We start from the raw sequence: 22718 nt of genomic DNA on the forward strand, positions 1-22718 counted from the left end.
TGTTGTTTGGCGGGCCCGGGCTGGGGATTCGAACCCGCCACCTTAGGTGTATGTGGCTGGCACCTTAGCCACTTGAGCCACAGGCGCCAAGCCCCACCCAGCACTTGGATCCATCCAACCTTCTGCTAGGATGTTGGCCATTGGTCCTTTCTCTACCAACATGAGACAAACCTTCTGCTCCATTTACTGTCAACACTTAACGCTGCATTCTCTATTTGCTTTTAGAGCAAAGTACAACATTCTGCTCCTTTCACTATTAGTGGCAAACACTTTGTGTCAGGGATCTCCAAGACTACTGCCACATTCACAGGTTTGACAAGACTCATAGGATTCCGCATGCATAGGGTATCACAAAAGTCCTCCATAAAGTCCCCATACATATGGAAAATGGGCCAGGTGCAATGGCTCACACCTGTAATCTTAGCACTCTGGGAGGCCGAGGAAGGTGGATTGCTTGAGTTCGGGAGTTTGAGACCAGCCTGAGCAAAAGTGAGACTCAGTGTCTACTAAATATGGAAAAACTAGCCAGGTATTGTGGCAGGTACCTATTGTCCAGCTACTAGGGAGGCTGAGGCATGATGATCACTTGAGCCTAAGTATGAGGTTACCATGAGCTCACAGCACTCAGCCCCATGGTGACATAGTAAGACTGCATCTTAAAAAAAAAAAAAGAAAGAAAGAAAGACTTGGTACCCATAGTTCAGTGAGTAGGGCACTAGCCACATACACCAAGGCTGGCAGGTTTAAGCCCAGCTCGGGCCTGCTAAACAATAATGACAACTGCAACCAAAAAATAGCCAGGCATTGTAGCAGGTGCCTGTAGTCTTGGCTACTTGAGCAAATCACTTAAGCCCAAGAGTTTGAGGTTGCTGTGAGCTGTGACGCTATGGCACTCTACCAAGGGCAACATAGTGAGACTCCATCTTGAAAAAAATAAATAAAATAAGTAAGAAAGAAAAAGAAAGAAAAGAAAATGGGAAATTATAGCTAAATGTGCCTTTATTCATAAAATATTCATTACAAAATTTTATAAAGAGGTGGCCAACATGTAGAGAAAATTTTGAGAATTTTTGCAAATAGGATTTTATAAAGAAAAGTACAGTTAGCTACCATTTCCCATTTTCCATATGTGTGGTGACTTTAGGGGCGACTTTTGGGACATGCTGCAGTTGTACCAACAGCTAAGATTTATTACAGCAACATATTGAAAATTTATAGCTAGATCATAAGAAGAAAATAACATAGGCTGGACACAGTGGCTCACATCTGTATTCCTAGCACTTTGGGAAACCAAGGTAGGAGGACACTGTCCCTGCAAATCACAGGAAAGTTACCCAGGTACCTGTAGTCCCTGCTGCTTGGGAGGCTGAGGCAGGAGGTTGCTTGAGCCAGATGCCTGAGGTTGCTATGAGCTAGACTGATACCATGGTACTCTAGCCTAGACAATAGAGTGAGACCCTGTCCAAAATAAAAAAGAAAGAAAGAAAGAAAGAAAATTAAAGAAGAGAGGGAAAGGGAAGGGGAGGAGAAGGAGGAAGAGAAGACTGAAGGGTTCCATGCACAGGCTTCCTTATCCTCTCTTTCCCATGAGTGCTCACACAGACCACATTCTTACTCCAGCAACAAAAACGCAGACACACACATGTGTGTGTGTCTCTGATGCCCAGAGAGGCAGAAAGAGAGAGGCTGTTTAGAGACTCACTGGGAACTCAGCACCCAAAATTCTAACAGGATGGACACTCTCTGCCTAGCATGTGTCAAAATGCCAGATTCCCAGACGGAAAGCACATGTTCAGAAGATTGTACATACAAGCAGCCTAGGCACAGTGAGCCATCCTTACCAATTAGCAGAAGTAGGAACACTCAAAATCCAAGTTCCCAGAGGCCAAGGGCTAATCTTGTAAGCAAGCCTTTCTTAACATAGCAGCCTCAGGCCTGCAATGTTAACCCTTTGGATGGACCTTGATCTGACTCTTACATTTCAAATGTTAAACATCACGTTTACTATTAACTCATTAACATATTCTGTTTCATTCACTATTAACACTAGACACAGCATTTTGTTCCATTAACCACTGATGTCAGACACACATTCTGTTCTATCCACCTTTATGCTAGACACAGCATAATGTTCCATTCATTTCTGATACCAGACACAACATTCCACTTCATTCACTACTAACACCAGACCCTATTTCTCCTCCAGTCATCCTTACAATTAATGTAACATCCTGTTCCTTTCCCTGTTAACCCTAGACCCTGTGCTGTGCTTAATTCACTTTTAACACCAGATATAATGTTCTGTTTTATTTACTACTAATGCCAGACATCACATATTCTCTCATTCACCCCTAGCTGAGGTGCAATATTCTGTTCCCATCACTGTTAATGCTTGATGCTTCGTTCTACTTTCTTTTAGTGCTAAGCACTGCTTCCTGCTACATCCACGATTATCATCTGAATCACATGCTGTCTTATTCCCTCAACAGTAAACACAACATTCTGCTTTACTATTAATGCCAGACACCCTACACTGCTTCCTTCAGCCATATGCTAAAGACAACATTCTGTACCATTTCCAATTAATGAAACACTTAATGTCGTGTTTTGATACAGAAAAGTTGAAAGATATACAATAAACACCCTACTGTCATTCATCTAGATTCATCAACTACTATTTTCCCACATTTACGTTCTCTTGTTAGGTAGCTGGATAGACAAATAGGCAGGTATTTTTGGTGAATCATTTGAAGGCTAAACAGACATGACCATTCACCTCAAAATAAGGAAGAAAGATCACAATTACAGGATTACATTTTGGAAATAAACATTAATAATTACTACTATGTATTGAATGAATTCAATATCACCTAACGTAGAACATTTGCTGAAATTTTCCCAGTGGTCAAAAAGTCCTTAGTGGATATGATGAGAGATCCAATCAAGGATCCGATCCATATTGCACATGGTTGCTCTGCTTTGCCTGGTTTACTCTAGAATCCTGCTACATTCACCGTAAATGCTTGAAGCCAAATTCTCTGATTGCTATTACACCTGATAACACATTCTGCTGTGTTCAGTTGTTCCAGCAGACATTAGATTCTGCTTTCTTCTTTGCATGTTAGACTCAATATTCTGCTCCACTCCTGGGTAACACTAGACTCAATATTTGCCTCCATTGGTTATGAACATTCAACTTTACATTTTTCTTCAATCACATTTTTAGTCATTCATTTTCTAAAGCATAGAATTCACTGGTTTTTAGTTTAATCACAAAGTAGTGCAACCCTATCTGTACAGCTGTCTACAGATCATATCTAATTCCAGAACATTTTCACCACCCCCAAAAGAAATCTCATACTCTTCAACAGTCACCTCTCAGTCCCTGCTCCCACCAGCCTCTAGCAACCACACATTCACACTTTCTGTCTCTATTCTGGAGATCTCTGTAAACAGAGTAATACACTAGGTGGCCATACATGATTGGCCTCTTTCACTCAGCATGTTTTCAGGGCTCATCCACGTGGTAGAATGCATCAGTATTTAATTTCTTTTGGGGGGTATTTTGTTGTATGGCTATATCCTTTCAGCAGCTGGACATCTGGGCTATTTGCACTCCTGGCCATAATAATGCCTTTATGAATATCTGTGTACAAATTTTGGTGTGGACACATTAATATGCTTTCAGTTCTCAAAGGTGTATACCTAGAAGTGAAATTGTTGTGTCATATGTTAACTATATGCTTAACTTTTTGAGGAAGTGCCAAACTATTTTCCCAGCTGGCTATATGATATTATAATCCCACTAGTGTTCCGACGTCTCCACATCCTCACAAACACTTATTACCTCATTGGGTTTTTTTCGTATAGGGTGCGAAGTGGTATCTCATTGTTATTTTGATTTGCATTTTCCTAATGAATAATAATGTTGAGCATCTTTTCATGTGTTTATTGGCCGTTTCTATATCTTTTGTTAAATTTCTATTCAAATCTTTTGCCCATTTTTTTTATTTCTCTCATTGTAATCATTTTTTATGTATTCTGAATTTGTAGTATAGCTTGAAGACTGATAAATTTGATGCCTCCTGATTTTTTCTTTTGCTTAATGTTCTTCTGGCTATGATGAGGTCTCTTCTGGTTCCATACAAAACAGAAAATTATTTTTTCTAGATCTGCAAAAACTGATGTAGGTATTTTAATGGGGATTGCATTGAATCTGTAAATAACTTTGGGCAGTACAGACATTTTAACCATGTTGATGCTGCAGATCCATGAGCATGATATATTTTTCCATTTGTTTACATCCCCTGGATCCTCGGCAATGTCCTTCCTCGGTGTTTTATAGTTCTCTCTGTAGAGATCTTTCACCTCCTTGGTTAAATATATTCCTAGCTATTTTATTTTCTTCGCTACTATTGTGAAAAGTATTGAGTCTCTGATTTGTCCATGTGAGAGTGCTACTGATTTGTGCACGTTGATTTTGTAACTTAAGATTTTGCTAAATTTATTTATCAGTTCCTGGAGTCTCTTGGCAGAATCTTTGAGGGCTTCTAAATATAAGATCATATCATCAGAAAAGAAATTTAGATATACCCCTCTTTCCCCATTTGGATACCCTTGATTTCCTTCTCTTCCCTGTTCTGACCAGGACCTCAGCACTATGTTGAACAGAAAGAAGTAGTGGGCAACCATGTCTGGTTCCAGCTCTAAGTAGGAATGCTTTCAATTTTTCCCCATTCAGTATGACGTTGGTAGTGGGTTTGTCTTACATGGCTTCTATAATTTTGATATATGTTTCTTTTTTTTTTTTTGAGATGGAGCCTCAAGCTATCCCCCTGGGTAGAGTGCCATGGCATCACGCTCACAGCAACCTCCAACTCCTGGGCTCAAGTGAGTCTCCAGCCTCCGCCTCCCAAGTAGCTGGGACCACAGGCGCCCGCCACAACGCCTGGCCATTTTTTGGTTGCAGCCATCATTGTTGTTTGGCAGGCCCGGGGGGGATTCGAACCCGCCACCTTAGGTGTATGTGGTTGGCGCCTTAGCCGCTTGAGCCACAGGCGCCGAGCCTTTGATATATGTTTCATCTATGCCTACTGTGTTAAGGTTCTTATCATGAAAGGATCTGAATTTTGTCAAATGCTTTTTCTGCATCTAATGGGAGGATCATATAGTCATTGTTTTTGCTCTATTTATATAGTGAATTACATTTATAGATTTGCATATGTGGCTGGGCATGGTGGTTCATGCCTGTAATCCTAGCACTCTGGAAGGCTGAGGCGGGTGGATGGCTTGAGCTCAGGAGTTCAAGACCAGCCTGAGCAAGAGCAAAACCCTATCTCTAGTAAAACTGGAAAAACTAACCAGGTATGAGGAGGTGCCTGTAGTCTTAGCTACTCAGGAGCCCCAGGTAAGAGGACTGCTCAAACCCACAAGTTTGAGGTTGTTGTGAGCTATGATGTCACAGCACTCTACCCAGGGTGACAAGAGTGAAACTCTGTCTTAAAAAAAAAAAAAGTGCAGCACCTATGGCTCAAAGCAGTAGGGCGCCAGCCCCATATACAAGAGGTGGTGGGTTCAAACCCAGCCCCAGCCAAAAAACAAGAAAAAAGAAAAAAAAATTGCATATGTTGAACCATCCTTGCCATGTCTGTAAAGAAGCCAGCCAGTCATGGTGGATTATTTATTTGTGCATGGAATATGGTTTGCTAGGATTTTATTGAGAATTTTTGCATCTATATTCATAAGGGATATTGGTCCGTCATTTTCTTTATTGTTGTGTCCTTTCCTAGCTTTGTTATCAAGGTGATATTGGCTTCATAAAATAAATTGAGGAGGATTCCTTCTTCATGTTATGAAATAATTTCTGCAGTATACATACCACTTCTGCTTTGAAGGTCTGATAAAATTCAGCCATGAAACCACCTGATCTGAGACTTTTTTATTAAAAGATTTTTATTGCTGCTTCCATTTCATTACTTGATACTGGTCAGTTCAGGCATCCTATTTCTTCCTAATTGGGCCTATGGAAGTTGTGTATTTCCAAGAATTTGTCTATTTCTTCAGTGTCATCAAATTTATGTGCATATTTTTATAGTATTCAGAAACGATGTTTTGTATTTCCATTGTATAAGTTTTAACAGCGCCCTTTTATTTCTGACTGAGCTTATTGGAAGCTCAATTTCTTTTCCATTTCTAGTTAATCTAGCAATAAGATTGTTAATTTTGCTTATCTCTATAAAGAACCAACTTTCTGTTTTATTAATCTTCTGTGTAGTTCTTTTGGAATTGATTTAAGTTATGCTTTGACCTTATTTCTTTTCTTCTGCTGGTTTTGGGATTGGCTTCTTCCTATTCCAATTCCTTGAAATGATTCCTTAGAAGGTTGATTTCTCTTCTTTCTGTCTTGTGGACACAGGCATTTAACCCTATAAATTTTCCTCTTAGGACTGCTTTTGCAGAACCCCACAGATGTTGGTAACTTGTTTCCCCTTTGTCATTTTGTTCCAAGAATCTTTTGCTTTCCAACTTAATTTCCTCCTTGACCCAAAAGTCATATTACTAAAGCAGTAGATTGTTTAATTTCCATGACTTTATGTAGAGTCAAGTGTTTCTGTTTGAATTGATTTCTAATTTTATTCCATCATGGTCTGGGTGGATATATGGTATGATTTCTACTTTTTTTAATTTGCTGAGACATGTTTTGTGGCCTAGGATGTGATCAATCTTAGAGAATACTTGCGTGAGTTGATAAGAACATATACATTCAGTAGTTTGGGAGTACAATGTTCTGTAAATGTCTGTCAGGCCTATTTGTTCTAGAGTCCTGTTTAGGCCCACTATTCATTTTTTGAGTGGAGAATCTGTCCCTTTCTATCAGTTGTGTATTGAAGTCCCTGGCTGTAACAATGATGCTGTTTATCATTTGTTTAGATCAAATAGAATTTGCTTTATGAATCTGGGCACACCTGTGTTAGGTGCATGGCTTTTTTGGGGGGAGAAGGGGAGTGCATCAGGTTTGTTTGCTTTTAAGACAGAGACTCACTCTGTTACCCAAGGCAGAGCAAGCCTCATTCTTGCTCACAACAATTCCTGGGCTCAAGCAATCCTCCTGCCTCAGCATCCCAAGTAGTTGGGACTACAGGTGCCCATCATAACTCAACTGATTTTTCCATTTTGTGGTAGAGACAAGGTCTCACTGTTGCTCAGGCTTGTCTCGAACTTCTGAACTCAAGGGATCCTCCTACCTTGGCCTCCCATAGTGCTAAGATAACAGGCGTGAGCCATCCCTCTTGGCCTAAAGTGCATAAATAATTATGATTGTTGCAGCTTCTGGTTGAATTGTTTCCTTCACCATTATATAATGACCATTTTTGTCTTTCTTTTGTAGATTTGAAATCTATGTTATCTGATATGAGAATGTCTACACTAGTATTTTTGGTTCCCATTTGCATGAAATATTATTTTCCATCCCTTAACCTTGAGTCTGAATGAGTCATTGTGGGTTACACATGTTTCCTGGAGACAGCAGGTCTTAGCTTGAGCAGATCTTGGCTTGTACTTTTTTATCCATTCAGCCAGCCTATGTCTATTCAGTGAGGATCAGGCCATTTACACTTATTGAAAGAATTGATAAGTGGGGTAGATTTCTATACATCCTGTTGCATAGAACTTTATTTTTTGTTTTACCTCTTGAGCCATCATGGCATCTGCTCTCTGAACTTTAGCATCTGGATGGTTTTACACCAGGGGATGTCTTCTGTGCTGATCTATGTACAATGAAGATCTGAGTACTTCCTGCAGTGCAAGACTGGTCTTGACAAATTCCTTCAGTGTTTGCTTGCCTGCTTACCTGAGAAAGTCTTTATTTCTCTCTCATATAAGAAATTTAGTTTTGCAAGATTTCAAAGTTTCTATTTCCTCTTTAGTGACTTTCTAGAAATTTGGCCATTTCACTTGTCTAATTCGTTGGCATACAGTTGTTCATAGTATTCCCTTATAATCTATTTTATAAGATCAATAATAAACCACCCTCTTTCATTCCTTAACAATTTTAATCTTTCCTCATTTTTTCTTGGTCATTTAGCTAAAAGTTTCTCAATTTTGCTCATTTTAAAAGAATTGACTTTTGTTTTTCTACTATTTCCTATATTTCCATTCTAATCTTTATTGTTTTCTTTCTTCTGCTTGCTTTGGATTTAGTTTGCTCTTCTTTCAGTTTCTTAAAGTAGACAGTAAGGTTACTGATTTGGGATCTTTCATTACTGTTATTAAATATAGGCATTTGTGACTATACAATTCCCTCTAGGACTTTTTTTTAGCTCTTTCTCTTAAGTTTTGATGTGTTGTCTTTTTGTTTTTATTCATCTTAAAGTATTTTCTGATCTATCTTTTATTTCTTCTCTGATTTCTTCTCTGATTATTTAGGAATTATTGTATTTTTGTTTTTTGGGGGGTTTGTTTTTTTTTGAGACAGTCTCACTCTGTTCTCTAGGGTAGAATGCTATGGCATCAGCCTAGCACTGCAACCTTGAACTCCTGGGTTCAAGCAATTCTCCTGCCTCAGCCTCCCATGTAGTTGAGAATACAGGCACCCACCACAACACCTGACTAATCTTTCTATTTTTAGTAGACATGGGGTCTCGCTCTTGCTCAGGCTGGTCTCAAACTCCTGAGCTCAAGCAATCCTCTAGCCTTACTTTCCCAGAGTGCTAGGATTACAGGTGTGAGCCACCATGCCTTTACAGGAATGCATTTTTAATTTCTTCATTTTTATGAGTTTTTCAGATTTTCTTGTTATTGATTTTGAGTATTTTATTGAGGTCAGAAAACAAACTTTGTATGATTTCAATTAGTTTAAGTCTATTGAGACTTGTTTTATAGCATATGGTCTATCCTGGAGAATATTCCATGTGCACTTGGAAAGAATATATATTCTTCTTTTGTTGGGTGGAGTATTCTATAGATGTTTTTAAATCTAGTTGGTTTAGAGTGTTATTCAATTATTTATTCACTTATTTTCTTTTTTATGATAAAATTATATTTATTTTTATGCAAATATTAGTTAATAAAACATTATTGGAAGACACTGCAGAGGACTTTTTTTTTTCATGTATACTATAACGCTTTTATGGGGTACAATGCGATTTGATATACAATTTGGAATGCTTACATCAATATTGCTGATTTTCTAATTGTTCTATTCATTACTGAAAGTGGGGTATTGAAGTCCTCCATATTATTGTGGAATTGTTTCTTCCTTCAATTTGGACAGTTTTGTTTCATCTATTTTGAGGTTCTGGGGTTAGAACCATAGATATTTATAATGGCATTATTTCTTCATGGATTGACTCCTATTTTGATAAAATGCCTATTTTTAGTAATAATTTTTTTTTCTTAAAGACTTTTTTTTCCCTGATATTAGTATAACCACCTCTCGATCATTTTTGGTTACTATTTGCATGATATATATTTTTCCATTCTTTTACTTTTGTCCTATTTGTTTCTTTAAATTCAAAGTGTCTCTTGTAGACAGCATTAAGATTTTATTTTTTTACTCCAGTCTGACAGTCTTTAACTTCTGATTGGATTGTCTGGTCCATTTTTATTTTTTTATTTAATTTAGTGAATATGATAAAAGGTGTGATTTGGTACAATTTACATCTACCATGTGCTATTTGTCTTTTTTATGTCTCAATTCCTCCATTTTTCCTTCCTTTATGTTAAATATATATTTTCTACTGTCATCTTAATTCCCTTGTCATTCCTTTTACTATACTTGTTAGTTATTTGATTGTTCTGGGGATTACAATTAACACCTCATTTTAAACAATCTAATTCAGATTAATACCAATTTAATGACAATAGTGTCTTAGTCTACTTGTGCTGCCTTAATATCACAGATTTGGTGACTTAAACAACAGATTATTTATTTCTCATAGTTCTGGAGGCTGGGAAGTCCAAGATCAAGGTGGCAACTGGCTGGTGAAGACTTGCTACCCCTCTTACCCATGGGCACATTCTCACTTTGTCCTCACATGGTGGGAGAAAGTTCTAGTGAATCTTCCTCCCTAATGTCTTTGTGTACCAGATTGGGAATCCCCCCTCCCCAGTGACTTTACTTAACTTTTATTACTTTTACATAGACTCTATCTCCAAATATAGTTCCATTGAAGATTAGAGCTTCAACATTTAAATCTGGGGGCACACATTGATTCCATAACAAATAGAACACAAAAAACTTTGGGCTTGGCCCCTGTAGCTCAACAGCTAGAGTGCCAGCCACATACACCTAAGCTGGTGAGTTTGAACCCAGCCCAGGCCTGCTAAACGATAATTACAAAAAAAAAATAGCCAGGCGTTGTGGCGGGCGCCTGTAGTCCCAGCTCCTTGGGAGGCTAAGGCAAGAGAATCACTTAAGCCCAAGAATTTGAGGTTGCTGTGAGCTGTGATGCCATGGGACTCTACCAAGGGTGACACAATGAGACTCTGTTGCAAAAAAATAAAAGAACAAAAAAAATTTTGATCCTACAGAGCTCCATTCCCTCCCTCTTCCTTTGTTATTCCTTCCACCATTATTGTCATATGAACCACATTCATGACATGGGCATCAGTACAACTTTAAAATCATTGCTTTATGCAGTTGTCTTTGAAATCAGGGAGAAAATAGTTATAAACCAAAAGAACACATTGGTATTGTCATGCATATTTACCTATGAAACCCTTTACTGGTGTCCTTTATTTCTTCCTGTGAATTTGAGTTATTGTCTAACACCCTTTCATTTCAGCCTGAGGAACTCTTTTTGGTATTTCTTGTAGAGAAAGTCTGCTAGTGGAGAAGTCTCTTAGCTTTTATCTGCTTCATTTTTGAAGAATTGTTTTGTTTTTTAACAGAGAAAGGGTCACCCTTTGTTACCCAGGCTTATTGCAGCCTCAAATTCTTGCAGCTGGGACTACAGATGTGTACCACCATGCCTAGATGATAATTTTAAAAGGATAATCTTACTGGATATAGAATTCTTGACAAAAGTGACAGTCATTTCCTTTCAGTTCTTTGCTGTCTTCTTCACCCCATGGTGTCTGAGAATATAGCTATTAATTTTAGCAAGAATCTTTGAATCTGCTTAATCACTTGTCTTTTGCTTTCAAGATTCTGTCTTTGTCTTCTGATAGTTTGGTTATGATGTCTCCAAGCAGGATTCATTAATCTTCTTAGATGTGTGGATTGGTAGAGTTTTTAAATTCAAATTTTGGACATTTTCAGCCATTATTTCCTCAAATATTCTTTCTGCCTCTTTCTGTCTCTTTTGAAGACTCCTGTTAAACATTATGTTGGTGCAGTTCATGGTTTCCCAAAGGGCTCTGAGGCTCTGATTTTTTTCTCTTCATTATGTTCCTAAAACCATATAATCTCAAATTTCCTGCTTTTTCTTTGAGTTTTCTTCTGCCCGCTTAAATATGCTATTGGTCTCCTCTCATGAAGTTTTCATTCTAATTATTTTACTTATCAACTACGTATTTACTATTTGGTTCATTTTCTAATTCTATTTGGCTCTTTTTTTTATAATTTCCCTTTATTAATTGATCTATTTAGGGAGACAATGGTCCCCCTATTTTCCTATAGCTATTTAGACATCATTTTTTTAGTTCTTTTCACATATTTATAATAAGGATCACTTGAGGCTAGGAGTTCAAGACCAGTCCAAGCAATATATAAAGACCTCATCTCTACAAAAAAAAATTTGAATTAGTAGGCCATGGTAGTACATGGCGATAATCCCAGATACTCAGGAGACTGATTTGAGCTCAAGAATTTGAGCTTGCAATGAGCTATGATGACACCACTGCACTCCAGCTGGGGCAAGAGTGAGACCCTGACTCAAAAGAATAAAAAGTACTTCAAGTCCAACCTCAGGGTTTCCTCAAGGATTTCCTCAGATTCTTTTGACTGCTTTTTTCCTAGGAATGGGCTACACTTTCCTGTTTCTTTGAATGACTTATAATTTTTTGCTGAAGATTGGATGTTTTATATAATACAATGTGGCAATTGGGGAAATCAGATTCTTCTTCCTCAAGATTCATTGTTGTTATTGTTGCTTGGTTAACTTTTCTGAACTAATTATGTAAAGTGTGTATTCCCTGTTATGTATGAATACTGAAGTCTCTGTTAAGTATGCTTGATAGTTAGCTAAAAATTAGACAAAGATTTCCTTAAATACCTGGAAGCTATAAATCTCCCAGTCTTCGCCAACAGGCTCCAAGTGTGTGTATGTGTGTCTTTGCCTTCCGACCTGCTCAGAGCACTGAGTAAAAGTTTTGGGGCCTTCTCAGGTCTTCCTTGAGTACGCACACAGCCTAAGCCTACACATTGATTCCCAAAGATATATCAAAGCTTTCCAAATCCCCCAAGGACATCTCATTATCCAGCTTTTCCTTTTAAGCTTTTTGATTAATCTATTGTTTTGCCCCAACTGCCTCTGGCAGCAATTTCCATTGATTGTTTTTGACACATGCCCCCAGAGGAAAGGCTGTTCACACTGGGCCAGCTCCAAATCAAGTCGAATAAAGATAGCCTTGTGAGTGAGGCCTTTAACTAAACCATGAGATAGGTCAAATGATAATTCTCTAGGAATGGAGCTCTGAAGAAACTCCAATTCCATGCGGTCCCTTTCAGTGGCTGCCAGACAGCTGGTTTTCACTGTGCTTGCAGGCCATAGGTTTTCAAGGCTACCAGGGAGATGGGGAAGTTAGGATAGGAATATGCAAGTTAAAATATGTTCACAGCAGCAGCATTATTAACGGCCAAAATTAGAAAATTTAAATATTCATCAATTGATGAACGAACAAAATGTTTTATATCCATAAATGGAATACTATTCAGCCATGAAAAAGAATGAAATACTGATAGCATGCTACAATATGTGTGAACCTGGAAAACATTATGCTAAGTGAAAGAAGCCAATGACGAAAGGCCACGTATTGCATGATTCCATTCATGTGAAATGTAGATTAGTAGTAGCTTATGGTCACAGGAATAAAATAGCAACAGCCAATAAGGTACTAGACTTATTTTGAAGAAAACGTTCTAAAATTGACTGATGATGATTTGCACATATCTGTGAAAATGTATATATCGTATGGCAGCTGAACTATAGTTGAATAAAACTGTTTTAAACAATGCTTGCTGTTTACTGAGATTCAGCTGCTTTTCTTGAATAAACGTTCACAGATTGCTACAGGCCTCTGGTAATTAGCAGAGTTCCAAAAAAGTTGATTGAATTTTTGCCAGTGCTCTCATTGATTCTAAGGAGGGAATTTTTAGAGGTTCTTATGCTGTTGTTTTTGTTGATATCCTCCATTCACTTTCAATACCTGGTAAAATATTCTATTCCTGTTATCCTTAAACTCAGCACAGCAATCTGTTCCCCTAAATAATGCTAAATGCACCATTCCTCCTCTCTTGAGTATTCTAGATAACATTTTCTCAATTCCCCAATATTCTGTCCAGTCTGTTTGATGCATTTTTCTGTTTTCCTTTGCATCCTCTACCCAAATACCCCAGCTGAGGAGCAGATAGTGGTGGGTGATGCGGGGAATTACTGAAGAGCAGAAAACATTCCACCGTGCTCAATATTTTACCTCCTCTGCTCTCACTTCTCTGTGTTTTCCCCTCACTCCAGGTGTCCTATGTGAAAGCCATTGACATTTGGATGGCAGTTTGCCTGCTCTTCGTGTTCTCAGCCCTGCTAGAATATGCCGCTGTCAACTTCGTGTCTCGGCAACACAAAGAGCTGCTCCGGTTCAGGAGGAAGCGGAGACATCACAAGGTAGGCCTTGGGTCACTGCCTAAGGAGGGACAGCTGGTGGTAAACGGAGCAATTCTAGGCAGTCTTACCTTGTGATACTTGTTTTTCACTGGACCAGCCTTCACAGTGGATAAGTCAGACAAGAGTTCTGGAAGTCTTAGCTTTCCCTTCACTTTCCCTCCCATAAATACTGTCCTAGTTAGGTCTATAGCAGCAGTTCTCAACCTTCCTAATGCCGCGGCCCTTTAATACAGTTTCTGTGGGTCACGACCCCCAGGTTAAGAACCACTGGCCTAGAGGTAATCATTCTTCCAACTGTAACAGAAACACCACCAAAATCATCAGGTCTCACCTAGAGCAGCAGTTCTCAACCTGTGGGTCACACCCCCTTTGGGGGTTGAACGATCCTTTGCCTTTTCACAGGGGTCACCTAAGAGCATCGGAAAACACATATCTCTGACGGTCTTAGGAACTGAGACACCGCTCTTCATGTGTGGGGGTCACCACAACATGAGGAACTGTATTAAAGGGTTGGGGCATTAGAAAGTTTGAGAACCACTGACCTAGAGACTAATGGTGAATGTAATACTGATGGGGTTAAGAAAATAACTAGCAGCTCAGCACCTGTGGCTAAGACACCAGCCACATACACCTAAGGTAGCGGGTTCAAATCCAGCCCAGGCCCACCAAAACAACAATGACGGCTGCAACCAAAAAATATAGCCAGGCGTTGTGGCGGGCACCTGTGGTCCCAGCTACTTGGGAGGCTGAGGCAGGAAACTCGCTTGAGCCCAGGAGTTGGAGGTTGTTATGAGCTGTGATGCCACTGCACTCTACCCAGCAGTATAGCTTGAGGCTCTGTCTCCAAAAAAAATAATAAATAATAATTTAGCCATAAACTCAAAAGATGGCAGGCTGAGAAATACCCATTTTTCTCTCTGCAAGTAAATTATTTCAATGGACCTGGTTTCAGAAGGGAATTGGACCAAAAAAGTAGAATATCCAGGTTCCAGGCCTTTGCTTTCTGCTTGCAGGAAAGACGAAACAAGCAATATCCTCCCCCAGGCTGGGTTCTCTCATATTATGAGGGATTAAATAAAGGAATATTTGTCAGGGCATCCCTGAAAAGTCACCAACCTTTGTTAACTCTGCCATGGGGAGTGTGCAGCCTGTTGAAGCAAACTGCTCCATACGCTGGTTCCTCACTACTTCCCCAGCAGACCTTCCTCCTGGGTATCAGAGAGCCTGCCTTCCTCTCCAGCTTCATTGCCACATTACTTTCCCCCTTGCTCTCTGAGCACCAACCACACTTTTTTCTTAGTTCCTCATACTCCTGGGACTTGTCCTCTTTCCCTGGATTGCTTTCCCAGTGCACTGTGTTTAGTATCAACCCACTCAGGTTTTCATTTCTCAGCTGAAGCCTCTTTCCCTGAGACACCCTAGTGAAGTTCTAGGTTCCTTATTAAGCTATTATACAAGGCTTCCAGTATGGTTGTGCAGGTTGTATCTTACACGGGCCCTGGACAAGGAGGCACTCTTCTCTAACTTATGTCCTGGTTTGAGACTATATCAGCCAAGAGGGATGGAATACCAATTCATATGCCCGGGGAATGAGACATCTTTTTTCTAATTTGCACAAAGGTGCTGTGTGTGCTAGCAAAGCCTATGTTTTAATTGGACTCAATTTCTAATCATCTACAAATGTATCTTGATTTATAATTATAAATTCAATGACGTGACTGTTTAATGCTCATCTCTTCCACTGAGTTGTAAGCTCCGTAAGGACAGAGACCGTTTGTATTTTTGTTCAGAGCTATGTCCCTATGTGTCTAAGACAATGCCTGAAATACAGGGAAAGATTTGTTAAAGTAAAAAAGAGGTAAATAACCTAATGAATAAAGAGGCCTTCCAATCAGAGAGCCAGCCCTGAAGTCTTTGCTGTGACAGATCAGGGCAACTAAGATGGGCCAGACGGGCCATACACTATGACCTGTCAAGTCATAGCACATGCCTGTAGGGCAAACCGGGTCCTACAAGCTATAGGTTGACCTATTTAGCACAGCTATCTATTAAGCAATAAAGGTCACTAAGATAAAACAAAATAGCTGTCCACCCAGCTACAGTGTGCATGTCACCAAAGACTCTGCCTCTTTAGCTCTCTTTGGTGTATGACTTCAAGCTACCCTCTTCCAGGGTCCAATTTCCCCATCTTTAAAATGAACTAAATGTACATAATGGGTGACTGTGATGAGGATTAAATCAGGGGATGCCGGCTCGGCTCCTATAGCTCAACTGGCTAAGGCGCCAGCCACGTACACCTAAGGTGGCGGGTTCAAATCCCCAGCCCAGACCCGCCAAACAACAATGACGGCTGCAACCAAAAAATAGCCGGGCGTTGTGGCGGGCGCCTGTGGTCCCAGCTACTTGGGAGGTGGAGGCAGGAGACTCGCTTGAGCCCAGGAGTTGAAGGTTGCTGTGAGCTGTAATGCCACGGCACTCTACCCAGGGGGACAGCTTAAGGCTCTGTCTCAAAAAAAAAAAAAAAAAAATCAGGGGATGCCAAAGTAGCTTTCAGTTTTTCCCTGCCACACGAGTGCCAAGGGTTAAAATTATTACACATACATGGATTTCCATCAGTATGTTTCTTAAACATCAGCAATCTAATTCAATTAGCCTCTGGCAGCTTACCACATAGAGGAAGCCGACATTCCAAGACAGAAGATGTCCATAGGAATTAAGATATCACCATTCTTCTAAATCTGCATTGGAAGAGGAAACTGTCTTGGGTGTAGCAAGCCTGACCCTTCTTATAAGACCCCTTTTAGTTACCCCATACTATCTATTGAATACCTAGTCTCTGGCTCTTAAAAAATATCTAAGTAAGACTATGACCAAACAGACACAGCTATCTCTGAGATTTATTTTTATTTTTCCTTCTCCTCTCCCCAGTAGACTAGCAGCATTCTTAATTTCCCTCTGCTAGAGGCATTGGTTGGAAACATTTATTTGGGAAGATCATGTCCAAAATATTTGACCAGCGCCAGGCCTTTTGTTTGGGCACTACACAACTCCAGGATGTCTATTTACATAGACTAAAGTGTAAAAGAAGCCCCCTGCAGGTGCATAGTACGGTGGGCCTATAGTACTTCCATAGCTGCCTCTACACTCTGCAAACACCTACCAGTTTACACCCCAGAGCAGTGTTGGTCAACCTATTTTATTTCGTGGCACTCTTGAACCTATAGTTAAACATCCAGGGCACACTTAAATTATGTTGACCAGAAAAAGAGTTAAAAATATATATATATATATACTTATTGTGTTTGAGCTTTCAAAAATAATGTAAAGATCTTTAAAAATTTTCCTGGCACACCTAAGATCCTCTCGTGCATGGCACACCAGTGTTCTGTGGCACACCATTTGAAAATCACGGCCCTAGAGGAAAACAAAAGCTTTCTGCCTGGTCAGCTCAAGTGTGAGTAAGCCCACTGTCCAGATTGGATCAGATTCTCCTGCTTAGTTCCCTCCAGGCAGATATCTCAGAGCTCATCCCATCTACTCCTCCCATACAACTGGGGAGGGAGACTGAAAAACACCAGGATCACAGGGCGCTGATGGCAAAGGCAAGACAGGTGCTCAAGGACCTACGGCTCTTCTCAAAACATTAACCATAAACCATGAGTTTTTATCTGTTAGTCCATGTTTCCATTCTGAAGCAGATAAAAATAGGCCTGCATTTATTAGATCTTAAATAAGAAGGAAGGCTCTATCCCATGCGAGAGGTCAAAAGTGAGTAGCCAGAAGGCCAAATTTGGTGTGTAGTTATCTTTAATTTGGCCAGAAGTGTTCGTAAAATCTGGACAAAGGTGTATTGAAAAGCCACACTTTGGCTTCACTCAGAAAATCACGGCATGAGGCACACTGGTACTGGTATTGGTGACTGTAACTGCCTTTAGTTAGGGAATGCATTTTTTAATTTACCACTGTTCCTTCCAACCAGGTATTTTTCAGTCTCAGCTCCTTTTATCACATATTTCTCCTGCTCACCCCCTTGTGTGTGTTTGAATTAATGTTTCCTCAGTTTATACTGAGGGCTCTGAACTTAGCCCAAATGCCAGATACCACAAGGATGAAGAACTGGGCTTATCACAAAGATAAGCTTCCTTTGGAGTACGTCGCTCTGGATTCGGCTTGCACACGATGTGTGCAAGTTTGGGCAGCAGAAATCTCCTATTAGCAGGAAGTTTTCTGAGGGGATTTTAAGCCCCAGATGGTGGGTGGAGAGCAACTAGCTACATGCCTAAATTCTCAGAGCCTATTATCTTGGCCAGGCTCCCCAATTCCCACCATCTTCCCATGTTACCTCATTTGTTGGGAAGAAAGCATCTGCACCTCGAATTCTCTGGCCGACCTCATTAGGCAAATTATTAGGAAACCATATCTGTGAGCCCCAGCCTTAGCAGTTGTCTGCTGGCAACTTCCCTGGTCCCTGAGTATGCTAGCACATTTCCCCTGCTCCACATCCCCAAGCAGCTGCACATGCGGTTAAGCATGTGTTTTCTGCCACCTGCTGGTTACAATGGGAATAGATGGGAATAGCAAACCTTTTTTAAAAGTTCTTGAGGACACAATGTATCAAAAACAATGTATCATAAAACTGACAACATTCTAGCTAGACCAGGCCTTCAGTCCACATTTCCACTCTTTCTACTCCTACCTTTAGGGGAATGCAGAGGATAATTCACCTAAAACTACATAGAAAGTTAATTTAATGCTCCCTCTTATACAACTAGGGCCCAATTTAAAAACACACACACATACATACATACATTGTCAAGCACCCAAATCTCTAGCAAGGGTAAATTTATATTCAAATATAATAGAGTTGGCCTCAGATCCCCTTGCAGGTACTAGGTCCAGTAATTTGGCTGACTACCCCTCAACTCCCTTCTTTGGCCCTGACATAAACCCCCTACTTGTTGTCCTACTCAGAAAAATATTTACTGAGATTCATTCATTGCCAAAGATTTCTTGAGCATTTATTGTATATATTAAACCCTAGTTAAACAAACCAAAAGGTGGGGGGCTTGACTGAACCTGGTGAAAATATACACGTGCACATTTATTTACTCAACAAGTATTTACTAAGTTTTAAGCTCTTGTGCCAGGTTCTATTCAGTTGTTCAAAGTTGAGGGTACAGAGAACATGACAGATTTTCCCTCTACTTTCATGGATTTTACAGTCTAATAGGAGAGGAAAAGGCGTTACAGTACACAATGTAATAAGAGCTTTCTTTAACAAGAGGGAGAAGTGTATAGAGAGCTTAGGGAGCACACACCACAGTCAACTTAGCCTACCCTTGAGCTCAGGAAAGACTTCTGAGTAAGAATTACTTAGGTTTTGAAAGAGAAAGAGCTGGAGGTAAAAAATAGGGTACTGAGTGTATTCCTAGGCAGAACAATTTGAACGGAGGCCCAGAATCAAAGGAAAGGAACATGACACTTACAAACATATGGAGATGTTTCAGGGTGACTGACGTATAGAATGCCAGATACAGAATGGTGTAAGATGAGGCTGGAGAGGTAGATAGGGTCCAGATCATCTAAGGTCTTGTTTACCATGGTAGTAATTTTCATTATCCTGAAGTCAATGCCAGCCTCCTGAAAGGTTCTAAGAAAAAGATGACCAATAAAACACTCAGTTATAGCAACCCAGATGGGTTGAGGGGAGGAACGGATAGGAGGCAGTTGGGAGATTCAACAGGAGACCCTCTCACAAGTCCAGATGGTGAGCACTGGTGGATCCTATACTGAGTTCCTTGTCCTCTATTAGACCAAGATAGAGAGTTCTGTCCTGCATAGAAACAAGCAGAAGATAGGGTTCTTACCCTAAAAACTCACTACCTAGGAGGGAAATGTGAGCTGATAAAACTTCCCAGAGTCACACACTGAATCAACAGCTCAGCTGATACCAAAACACAGCACTCTCAATGCCCCCTCAGAGTTGGCATGGAAAGACAGCAAAGCCAGACAGGATCAAAGCAGACGATAGTGCCTCCATGATCCAGGCAAGGGCAAGATCACTATGACCCGGGAAAGGGATAAACCTGAAGGACAAGGGCAACAGGTGCTTTGGTAGTGAGCGTAAGACACGGAGGTGAGAATGTACCAAAAATAGTGCAACAAAGCTGGCAAAGGTGCAACGTGTGATATATGGTAGACGAAAGCCTAGAAAGGTAAGTTCAAGCCAAATGCAGGGCCTTGAATGAAAGCTTGATAAAAATCCAGAGGTCTCAGGATTGCCGTATGTGGGAACATGGAGGTAAGAAGCTTCCCCACCTTGTGAAACAAAGGTGGAGCCCAGAGCTTCTCTGGCGTTTCCCCTGGGGAGCTGCTAACTAGGGAGGCCGAGGGAGGGAGAAGGGCAAAGAGGCAACAGAGGCAAAGCAGGGGATCTCTCCAAATTGTCCTCTGAATTTCTAAACAAAATCCAGTACAACAGTAAGCATCTACTCAATTATAACTTCTAACGGTCAAAAGAACCTTGTGAGACAGTGAAGGGGGTAAATCTTATCCCTTACTTACAGGGAAATAAAGAAAATTAAAAACCTGGGATGCACAAAAGGAAGTGACTTGCCTCAGGCCATACAGCCAGCAAGTGACTGAGTGGAGATTTAAGCACAGGTCTCCAAACCCCCAAACCGCCCTCCTATCCCCTGGTTTGCATCTGTTTGGGCATACAGTTGGCGCCCCTCTATAAGGCAGAACTCCCCAGCCAGCCAAAAAGCCTTCAGAAACTTGGAATGGTACGAGAGACAGGGAGAACCAAATGGGCATGGCCTGGCCTCCAGGGGAGTGCCTTGCAGGGAGGGTGCCCAGCCCCTGTCTTATTTTAAGTAGAGCCCCATGTTGAATCTATTCCAGGAGGATGAGGCTGGAGAGGGCCGCTTCAACTTCTCGGCCTATGGGATGGGCCCAGCCTGTCTGCAGGCCAAGGATGGCATCTCAGTCAAGGGTACCAACAACACCACCACTACCAACCCCCCTCCTGCACCATCTAAGTCCCCAGAGGAAATGCGAAAACTCTTCATCCAGAGAGCCAAGAAGATTGACAAAATATCCCGCATTGGCTTCCCCATGGCCTTCCTCATCTTCAACATGTTCTACTGGATCATATATAAGATTGTCCGTAGAGAGGATGTCCACAACCAGTGAAGGGTCTGGAGTGTGGGGGAGGCTGGGAGACAGCATCGTGGGAATAGCACAGGAATCTGAGAGACCAAGGGAAGGGAGGGGAAGAGCGGGAGGAGGCACATTCACACCACTCTTTCTCCGTAGTATGTGCAATAGCAAAATGCAGCGATGCATGAATCTTAGAATGTGGCGCTATCTACTTAACCTCGGGTGGGCTGGTGGGAGGGGGGACAGAAGGGACTTTTCTAATACAGAAACTGAGGGCTGGGAGGAAGGGGTGGGGTGAGGGTAGGGGGTGGGGAGTGGGGGAATAACAGCTTTCAAAAAATTCAGTCCATGGGCTGTGCAGTTTTCCTGTTTGGAAGGAGAGTGCAGTCTGCCCCAGAGCGGAAGGAAAGCAATGTAATATATGATATATATTCATGCTTAATATTAATGCAAACCCACAAGAACAAAAGATTTGTTCCTTAACCTATCAGCCTAGTAACTGCTTAAATTTTTAAAGTCACAGAAAGTGATGGACAATTATTCCCAGAGTGGAAACAGTCACAAATAAGCTTGATCTGGTGGGTATACCACATCACAACCCTTTAATGCCATACCCATCTTCAAATTGGCCCAAGTGGACACATGCCAGAAAGCCATTCTGCCTCTGCTTCCAGAAAGCTGTGCAGCATGTGGCTGGGCAGTGGGAATGGGAAAGGTGAAGAGAAGAAAGGGGAGTGAATAAAGAGATGGGACAGTTCAGAAGTCCAAGGACTGAGACACCAGGCAACCTTGCCTCAATCCTGTCCCTCCTCCCAGCCCTCTCGCTTTTGTGCTTCTATACTTCCCCACCCTCCACAACCACCCAGAAACGGCCGCCACAGTTTTCTCATTATATTGCCAATATGCAATCCTTTTTACGGTAAAAAAAAAAAAAAAAAAAAGTAATAATCTTCAGAAATAATATGCAGATAGACTGAGTGTAAACAGATGTAGTTTTTTCAGATGTCTATTTTTTTGGAGATTCTCTTTGGAATTACAAGTGGGTGCCTGTTTGGAAAGGTGGGTCAGTGGGATGAAATACATTATCTAGTGGCTCTGCAGAGTCGTTTTAAGAGGTGAAAGGGCAGTACTGAGGCTGCTGCAGATTGGGTGTATATGGGTGGAGAGAGATGGTAATATTTGGAAAGTCTATTCATTATATTTTGACATTTCATATAATGTGGGAAGTGTGGGGGATGACCCCATTATATTTTTATAAGTCTCCCCCGACCCTTTTAGGTGCTTTGTTTAACATTTGGGAAAACTAGACATATATTTCTTTTTCCTTCTAACTCTGAAGTACCAGAATTGTCCTGGGCTGGTAGGGGACTGCAGGAAAAAAGGAGAGGGAATAAGAAATGAATTGAGTTTCAGGAGGGAGTCCTGCTGAAGGAAATGGATATTCCCAGGTTAGAGGTCTGTGAAGTCACGCCAGCAGGCCTCTGTTCCCTCTCTCTCAACACCACTAGGCCTAAATAATGGCACCACCATCTGCAGCAGCCTCCCTGTTTTGGCCCAGGGCCAGAATACTGGGATTCCACTTCTTGTTTTGCACTATAGTGTCTGGGCTTTGGATGAAAGCTGTAGATAGAACAGGGAGGGGAAGTTGACAATCAGTTTATACAGAGGCCTGGGGTTTCACTTCTGTCTTTAGAGTATCCCTAACTTGAGGAGAGATGGAGGAGGAGTGGTATT

General features: G+C 40.9%; 1 protein-coding gene across 1 annotated transcript in view; it reads left to right on the forward strand.

Moving 5' to 3' along the window:
- Nucleotides 1-21017, forward strand: part of GLRA1 (glycine receptor alpha 1) — a 59295-nt gene extending 38278 nt beyond the window's left edge. Inside the window, exons 7-8 of the mRNA XM_023515447.1 lie at nucleotides 13677-13823; nucleotides 20727-21017. Of these exons, the coding sequence (XP_023371215.1) occupies nucleotides 13677-13823; nucleotides 20727-21017 (438 nt within the window). The remainder of the gene's footprint in view (nucleotides 1-13676; nucleotides 13824-20726) is intronic.
- Nucleotides 21018-22718: the final 1701 nt, after the last annotated feature.

Source organism: Otolemur garnettii, unplaced genomic scaffold, assembly GCF_000181295.1.
Source record: "Otolemur garnettii isolate 467f Iridium unplaced genomic scaffold, OtoGar3 scaffold00003, whole genome shotgun sequence".
NCBI lineage: Eukaryota > Metazoa > Chordata > Mammalia > Primates > Galagidae > Otolemur > Otolemur garnettii.